The following is an 8795-nucleotide window of genomic DNA, read 5'->3' as shown; positions in this document are numbered from 1 at the left end:
TTTTGCTGCGGGGTTGATAAGTGATTGCTGCCCGAACACAGTGACTCTCCCCAAACTGGGCTCAACCTGCTCAGCAAACTGGGCCCTTGCCAGCAGCTGTCTCCTCTCCCCAGCAGCGATGACAGAAGCTCTTGATGTCTCCGTGTATGGATGTCTCAGGCCATGTCCCTGAGTCACGTCCCTGGGGAGCTCCTGCCCTCACCCAGCTGGAGGAGACCTCTGTCCCAGGGACCTCAAAGATAAGAGACGTGAGCCGTGACGCGGCTCTGCAGCGTGGACGCTAAATGCCTCTGAAGCAGAGCTCACCGTGGGGTGATACGACTGGAGCACCCCAAGCAGGCTTGGCTCCCCCCACAGTGGCTTCATTTCTCAAAACCCGGGGAGCCGGCACTGCCTGTGGACACTAGAGGGCACCGGGCTCCCATCCTGGGAGCAGGATTGGGCCCTGTGCTGCAGGGCTGGCGGGGGACAAGGTGCTGGGGTGGGGGGCAGCTCCCCAGCCTGGGGGCTGTCAGGCTGCAGCCAGTGCAAGGACAAGGACACCAACCACCCAGGCAGAGCTGGCCCAGAGGAGGAGGGCCGCATCTTACACACGTACATAAATACAGTTCAGAGGGGGAAGCTGGCAGGGAGGGGGCTCTGCCGCTCTCCGGAGAGTCCCGCGCTGGTCGTGTCCGTGAGGTCCTTCGTGAGCCATGTACAGGGCTCCCTGGGAGGGAGGTGGGGTGGTTCCCCGAGGGGATGGTGGGCATCCTTCACACCAGCAGCCGGGGCAGAGGAGTGTTTGGCGTGCGTGGGGTAGGAGGACTCCTGCCCTGCTGCGGGGACACTGGCAGGGCGTCCCCGTCCTGCCCCACAGCACTTCTGGGTGTGAGGGCCGCACGCTGCTGCTTCATAGCACCTGTATGTCCCAGATCTGCGTGGGTCTTTCCTCAGCCATGTCCCAAACGATGGCGTGGTCCCGGTCATAGGATCGGCCACCTGCGGAGCAAGGAGGGGGTTTCGGGAGGGCAGACCACACTCCTGATGGTGGTGAAGGGGTGGGTGCCCCATCTCATGGCCAAACACCCCATTTTTGGGGGTTCCTGGAAAAGCAGCCCCTGTGCCGGCACTGAGGCCTCACCCTTGATATCGAGGATCATGTCTTCGAACATCTGGCTGTGGATTCGTCCCTGAGAATCGACACTCCAGGTCTGACGCGGCATCCGGGTCTCGGACCACAGCACTGCCTTCGCGCCCTTCCCAGCTGGCCCGATGACCTGCAGGCTCATGTTGGGGGCCACCTGCAAGGAGCGGCGGTGGCCGGGTCAGCCTGCTCCTCTCCATTGCCTCCAACCAGCACGAAGGCTTGGAGCTCAGAGGGGTTTCCCTGTAAATGCGGTTGGTTCTGGGGTGGGAAAAGCAGGAAAGCCCCTCAGTGAGAGGTGGGGACAATTAGAGTGACAAAAGCTCATCAGGGAAGGCAGAGATGCCTTTGTGTCTCTAGGGGAGACTTGGGGAGGAGAGAATCAACTGATCTTTGGGGACAAGGCTGAGGTCAGATGCTGGGAAAGGCTGGATGGCTTTGGGGTGGGGAGTACCCCCGCAGGAGTCCTGCTGGGGCCCCCCTGCTCCCCTCCACGGCACTGGCTGTCACACGCGAGCCCTGACCTGGTTTTTGATCAGCCCCTCCTCGTAGTACCAGACAGAGCTGCTCTGCTCGCTCAGGCTGGAGACCACCACCCGCCCCGCTTTCATGTCCTCCACGTCGTCAGGGACAGAGAGGTAGAGCTCCAGCTCCCTGCTCCTGATGCGGAAATAGATCCGTCTCTGGAAAAGGAGAAACCTTTTTTTGGCACCAAAAAGCCTTGCTGCCTCTACCTCTGCCCCCCTATGCCGCGGCTGGCCGAGGAAAGACTTCACCCAGCTTGTGGCTTTGGGAAGGGAGGACATGGGTCCCCGGGGCGGCTGCCCAGAGGGTGCTCCCTGTCCCCCCGGGAGGTCTCTGCCTCTCCCCAGGGTGACAGCTATGGCCCTGGCCTGTCTCTCGTAGCTGGCATGGGCACGGCACTCCACGCCGGGATGCTGGTACATTTGGCAAGGCACCTGGCCACGGGGAGCATTTCGCCACCACAGCGGCCGCTCCCAGGGCGGAGGACAGGGATCTGGGGGTGCCGGTGCCGCACTGGTGCTGCCTTTGATGGGCCAGAGCTGTCAGCAGCGTGCTGCTGCTCTCCAGGCCGTTCCCCGCTGCCTCCCCCAGCTCACCCGGAGCCGCTACCGCATCTTCCTCCCAGCCACCGGGATTGGCAGCTCTTTAGCTCCATGGGAGCCGCCTGCCTCCGGGTTTTGGGGTGCCAGCACCCCGTCCCATCCCAGCACCCACCTGGCGGATGGGGTAGAGGGATCCCACGTGCTGGAGCCCGCTGTACGTCAGCCAGTTGGTGATTTCAGTGCAGTCCAGCAGCCACTGGCGCCCTCGGAAGTCACCGTGTTCGCACAGCACCCAGCTGCAGGGGACGGGACGGAACGGGACGGGACGGGATGGGACGGGATGAGCAGAGCATGGTCATCCCCAAGGAAGCAGATGGGACCCACCAGCCAGGAGAGAGCAGGGCTGGGGCTCACTTACATCCCGCCTTTGACGCGCACCGACAGCACGTGGTTGTTGAAACCTTCTGCCTGGAGACTCCGCACTTCGTTGTTCAGCTCGATCTCCTTCCCTTCAAAACACTCCAGCCCGTGCAGGAAGATGGAGGGCTCCGAGAAAAACTGCGGGATGGGGGAAGAGACGAGGTGTGAGGGGGACAAGCGGGAGGAGCGAGCATCCATGGGTGCAGAAGGGCCCCGAGGCTGGAGAGCCAGTGCCGGGGGGGACCCACAGGGTGGGGAAAAGGAGGTTCCCGGGGGGTTTCTGCCCCGGTGCTGGCGGCACTCACCACCGGGACCTTCTTCAAGGAGCGGATGGCAGTGGAGGAGAAGCAGCCCATGGCGCTGAGAGTAGGGTACTCGCCCTCGGACAGCACGTGCTGCTCCCCCGCAAAGGCCTGCTCGTCGAACAGGATCCAGCTGGTGGGGAGGAGCGTGCCTGGGCTGACGCAGCCGTCGTGGTGGGCATCCATCCCTCCTGTGCTCCCCCAGCACCCCCGTCCTGCCCACCCTCCTGGGGACCCCCCACAGACACCTGTGGGGCTGCCGGCCAGGGTGATGTCCCTGTTCCTGTCCCCGGCCAGAGGCAGCGAGGCCCCGGGATGCCCTACCTGCCCCCGCGGACTCTGCAGGAGCGTGGGATGAAGGCGGCGGGCAGGGCGTCCTGGTCCTCCTCAAGGGCGACGTGTTCCCCCAAGAAGTCGGGCTCTGAGAAGAGCAGGATCTGGGGAGGGGGAGCAGAGGGGCTCAGTGAGGGGGGCAGAGCATCGCCACCACCCCGCAAAGGGCCACGTCCCCTGGGGGGGGCAAGTCCCCCTCCCCATCCGCTGCCCCTGACCTTGGAGACGAAATGGAGGTTGTGTTCCCCGACCTGGAAGCAGACAGAGCGGGGCTGGTTGGCATCTTGCCCCGGCCCGGCCCCCACCAGCCCCGTGTGCGGTGGCACCGGTGGGTCCCGCGGCAAAGGGGAGCGGGTGTCCCGTGCTCTCACCTGCAGGATGGGCTGTGCCGAGGCGATGCGGCAATCCGCGGCACCCCAGTCTTCGCAGTTGCGGTACACCCCCTTCTCCAGGATGTACTGCTCACCCGAGAAGTTGGTGCCCTCGTAGGCCACCCACCTGCCAGGAAAACGTGGGTGCTGGCTCAGCACCCCCCTCGTCCGTCCCCCTGCCCCCCCGTCCCCGTCCCCACACTCACACGCCGCTCAGCACGTGGATGGACTGGGTGACGGTGCCATAGCCAGCCAGCTGCGTGTCGGGGAGCGCCTCGCTCAGCTCCACGCTTGGGCCCTCCTCAAAGTCCATGGCCTCGAAGAGGACCAGCGCTGGGTCGGAGAAGTCCTGTGGGGAGAAGGAGCCCCCCCGAGCCCCTCGGTCTGTCGGGGGGAAGGGGCTCTCCATGCACGCAGCCAGGGTCCTGCCTGGCCTCAGGGACCCCAGGGAGGGTGGGAGCAGCTCTGGGCACCTAGACCTCTGCATGTGATGAGTTTAGGGGAACTCAGGCCATGCCCAGCTGCCTGACGCAGGCAGGGAAGCCTCCCTTGGGGGGATAAGGATGGGACCGGGGGGGCTGGCTCTCCCTGCCCACATAGGGTCTGTCCCCAAGCGATGCCACCACCCCTGCCCTCACCGTCCGTATCAGCCGTAAGGACACCAGCTCCTTGCTGTAGCCGCCCCACTGCCTCCAGTCCCGGTACTCCCCTTCCTCCAGCAGGTACTGGTGGCCGCGGAAGCCCTCCTTCTCGTAGCCGACCCAGCTGTGGCACAGGCAGACGTGGGCAGTGAGGTCTCCAGAAGATTTCCACATGCCGGAACACAGGGACATTATCCACGCCTCTCCAGTGCCACCCTCTCCAAGTTACCCGTGGCCATCCCACAGCCTCGGGCAGCTCCTCTGAGCCCTTTCCTGGGGGTGACTGTCACCTTCCCAGCCTGCTCCAGCCGGGATTGCCCACCCCGTGCCACTCACCAGCCGCCCAGGACGTGCAGGGACCCCACGGTGGTCAGTGCCGGCCCGGGCAGGCACTTCAGGTCATAGATGTCTCGGTTGATGGCGAAGCTGCGGCCCTGGAAACCCGCGGCCTCGTAGATCAGCACCTGGAGACACGGCAGGGTGAGCACGGTCCCATGGCTGTCCCGGCCCCACGGCCTCCCCGGGTGCTGGCCCGGCGCTCACCTGCGGCTCACCGGGTCTTTCCACGACGGGGCAGCCCTGGAAGGAGAAGGAGCCCCAGTGAGGCTGCGGTGGCGGGAGGGGACATCGCCAAGATATTCAATTTCTCCCTTTAAAGCCTGAACTGGTTTTTGGGTCATTTTCATTCAAGAACAAGCTCTTTTGGGCTTTATTTTATCACTTTCCTTCACCACTAATCCACAGGAGCACTTCCCAGAGCCACGCTCGGCACGTTTCCACAGCGAGCTCTCACTGATGTGAACCAGGAATCGTCGGGAGATGCTCTCGCCTGTCATGCCAGGGCTGGATGTGGCCCCAGCACCGCAGTAACCAGTAACGCTCCAGCAACTGGCACTCACCAGCCTGATGGGGTGCATGGAGCAGATAGATGGGTCCTTTGCTCCCCAAGCCTTTAAATTGGGGTACCCGCCAGGCTCCAAAACGTAGGGGTCATCATCAAAGAAAGGCTTGGAGTAAACCAGCCACCTGAGGAAGAGGAGGAAAGCATCACGCCCCGCTCCAGCCTATGCTGGAGCTCATCCAGAGCCCACCCGGCCCCACGGTGCCACTCACAAGCCCGAGTGGACGATGATGGAGGCGGCGGCAAGCGCCTGACCCTGCGTGCGGGTGTCCTCAGCCGAGTCGGTGAACTTCAGCCGGGCGCCTTCGCCGTTCTCCTCCGCAAACAGGGTGATCTCAGGGGTGCGGTAGTCCTGGCGTGGGGCAGAGCAGTGTTACGGGGGTCCGGCACCCCCCGCTTGGCAGGTGCTGGGAAATGGGGGGGGTGGGAACAGGAGGTTCAGGGGGGGTCCCTGCGCTCACCCGCACCACCCTCTTGAAGGAGCCGATGCGGAAGGGCCGGCTGCCGCGGGTCTGCCCGCTCTGCCCGTACGCTGTCCAGGGGTTGTCGATCTCCACGTCCCCCTCGGCCAGCACGCACTTGCGCCCATGAAACCGCGGCTTCTCGTACATCACCCACCTGGGAGCGGGGAGGGGGGGGAGCAAGGGGGGGAAAATCCTGCTTTTACCCACAGCCCCGCAGCCGTCAGCAGCCTCGGGGCAGAGCGTGGGTGGGGACGTCCTGCCACTGCCGCCGTGCCGGATTGCAGCCGCAGTAATTAGCACTGGCGGGATGGTCACTCCTGAACCCCAGGCTGGGATCCAGCCGCCATCCCCAGCACGGGGAGCGCGAGAGCCCCAGCCGAACCCTCCCTCCGCGTCCTCGCCCTGCCGCTGTCCCCTACCCGCCTCGGATGACCCTGATGGAGATGGTGTGCGAGAGCTCCCAGGACGTGGCATCGGGGACATCGCCCCAGATCTCCCGTTTCTGTCCTGCGAAGCCGGCCTCGGAGAAGAGGATGATCTGGGAGGGGGTGACACAGCAGAGAGGTGCTACCACACCACACCGCACCGCACCGTGTCCCGGCTGGCCAGCCTAGCCCAGCCCCGCCATGCTCCCTGTACCTTGCCAGGTCTCGTGTTGATCTTCTCGAAGCCTTCCTTGTCCTCCTGCTGTGAACACCCAAGGGGACGGGTGCATGAGGAGCACAGAGGGACATCGGCCGCACCAGCCATCTCCCCGCAGCCCGAGGAAGCCGCAGCCGCAGCCTCGCGTCTGGCATCTGCTAATCCCTCCCACTGCCCCGAGCAGCCACACCTCGAGCATTCCTGCACCGCTGAGCATCAGCCTCCCCACCCTCCCCAGGACCCTCCCATCACCCACCCTGGGACCCTCCCATCACTTGACCTGGTACCCTCCATCACCCACCCTGGTACCATCCCATCACCCATCCCGGTACCTCCCATCACCCATCCCAGTACCATCCCATCACCCATCCCGGTACCCTCCCATTGCACCGTGGACTTTCACCCACAGCTTCTCTGATGGGAAGCACAAGCCACATGTTGGGAACAGGGCTCAGACCCCACCACGTCCCCGCATGCCCAGGACAGAGCATCTCCCCCGGCACCGCGTTGCAGGATTTACTCACCAGGACATCAGCGGGGCACAGCGCCATGGCACTCTCTGGCTCGTTGGTGACAGGAGGGGTGCCGCCGGGACTTGGGGCTTCCAGCACGGCCATCTCAGGGCCAGGGTGGTCACCAGGGCCCAGCCCGTTGTGGTCCCCAGGGGTGGGCAAGCCCGTGCCCCCACCGTCCCGGCCAGGCAGCTCAAACGGGGCGGTACTGGGGGAGACGAAGCGGCTGTAGAGCACGCTGTTGTCCAGGCGTGAGTAGGGCTTTCCCTCATCGGCTGCGGCTGCCCGGTGCTCCAAGAAGTGGGAGAGCAGCGCCATGCCCTTGAGGACATTCCCTCGGAAGAGCACGCTCCGCTCGGCAGAGCCCCCAGCCACCGGTTTGGCCTTTTCCTCTGCTCCCGCCTGCCTCGGTGTCCCCAGGAGCGAGCCCCCATCCGCCCGGTCATCGCTGGCCACGCTGTCCCTGGGCACCCCATGGAGGGTCCCCACCAGCGCCCGCTCATTGGGGCTCAGGTAGGGGTTCTCGATCTCCACCTCCTCCTCGGGGCTTTCCTCCTGCCGCCCCGCCGGGCCCCGCGCCAGCAGCTCGCGCAGGGCATGGGGCAGGGAGACGGGGGCCCGGGGGGCCACGCGGTCCTCCTGGATGGGGGGCAGAGCGGCACAGCGGCCCAGCGATGATGGACGGGGCTGGCGCGGGGCCTTGGGCGCCTTCCGCATCTCCGAGGGCTCCATGTTGCGTAGAGTGTCCACGAAGATCTCCATGTCCACCAGCAGCTCGGGATCCTCCTCGGTCACGTCTGGGGGGCTCTCGGCTGGTGGGTCAGGGGCTGGGGGCTCACCGGGGGGGTCCGGGCTGCTCTCTGGCTCTTGGGCTGTGCCCTGGGGGTCCCCCGTCATCTCGCCCCCCTCCAACTCCACTTCAGCCTTCGGAGGTGCTGGTCCTTCAGGTGAAGGCTCTGGACCGTTGCTCGCCTGCAAGAAGGGGTTTTCATGGGTGCCGCCAACTCCCGGGGGGCTCTCTGTCCTCGGCGGCGTGGCTGAAATGGCGCTGTCCCCGTCTGCCACGCTTCCCTCTCCCACACCAGCAGGATCAGCCTGGCTGCCGGCATCCTCCAAGGGACACTGCGGGGAGCTGGTTATACTGGTTTGCAGGTCCCCGGGCCTGTCGCCGTCTCTTGGGGTTGTGTTTGCCGGCACGGCTTCGGCTTGCGGTGAGCAATTCTCCCCGGGGGATCCCTCGTCCAGGAGCGCGGTGGCCTCTGCGGTGCCCGGCGAGCTCTTGCTGCCCGCCGTAGCCTCAGCAAAGCCGCTGCCGTCCTGCCCGTGGCTCTCCCGCTGCGGCGGGGCCGTCGTGGCGCTGGCGGCATCGTGCATCGTGTTCCGGGCTTCCCTTCCCTCCGCCAGCCCCGGCTCAGGCCCGGCTGCGTCCCTGCCCGTCCGCAGCACGGTGACATGCCTGGCCCTGGGCAGGGCAGGGACGCAGCCAGCCTTGGCCGCACACGGGGCACCAGGACCCTCGCCGGGACCCCCCGCAGGGCGCTCGGCGGGTCGGGTGGGGAGGAGGGTGCCGTGCACGTAGCTCTCCCTGTGCACGGGCACCTCATGGGAGGCACCCACCGGCGGGGGGACGCCGGCCACCGCCTTCCCCCTCTCGTCCTGCCGCCGGGGCTTCTGCGCGGGGGAGTAGACCTGCGAGAAGATGGGGCCGTGTGCGGTGAAGTCCTTGAGGAGGTTGACGGAGGACGAGCGTTCCCGGTGTGTCAGGGTGGCGGGGCCGGACACCGTCTTCTCCACAATCTCCCTCTCCCAGGCCTGCAGCAGGAGGGAGACGCGGGAGGGACTCCCCTCCCGGCCCCGCGTGCTCCCCGTGCTCTCCAGCCGCCGCGACACCAGCGAGACCTTTTGGAAGCGGGACCTGCCCTCGGGCCCTGGAGCACCCGTCGCCGCCTGCTTCATGCTCAGCTCCGCGCTGGAGACGAAGCCCCTGGCCTTGGCATGCCGGAACGGCGAATCCAT

General features: G+C 65.9%; 1 protein-coding gene across 1 annotated transcript; it reads right to left on the bottom strand.

Moving 5' to 3' along the window:
- Positions 1–892: 892 nt before the first annotated feature.
- CRYBG2 (crystallin beta-gamma domain containing 2) lies at positions 893–8795 on the bottom strand. Its single transcript, XM_054802565.1, has 19 exons — positions 6792–8795; positions 6265–6309; positions 6045–6163; positions 5623–5779; positions 5374–5513; positions 5160–5286; positions 4804–4839; positions 4597–4724; positions 4258–4384; positions 3826–3968; positions 3620–3746; positions 3467–3499; positions 3240–3352; positions 2919–3048; positions 2612–2751; positions 2366–2489; positions 1651–1809; positions 1124–1283; positions 893–981 (listed from the first exon to the last, which is right to left on the bottom strand). The coding sequence occupies exons 1-19, from the start codon at positions 8793–8795 to the stop codon at positions 893–895; spliced, it is 4101 nt and encodes a 1366-aa protein (XP_054658540.1).

This window comes from Grus americana, chromosome 23 (genome assembly GCF_028858705.1).
Source record: "Grus americana isolate bGruAme1 chromosome 23, bGruAme1.mat, whole genome shotgun sequence".
In the NCBI taxonomy this organism is placed as follows: domain Eukaryota; kingdom Metazoa; phylum Chordata; class Aves; order Gruiformes; family Gruidae; genus Grus; species Grus americana.
The sequence above is the reverse complement of the archived record's forward strand: the minus strand, read 5'-3'. Positions and strand labels throughout refer to the sequence as shown.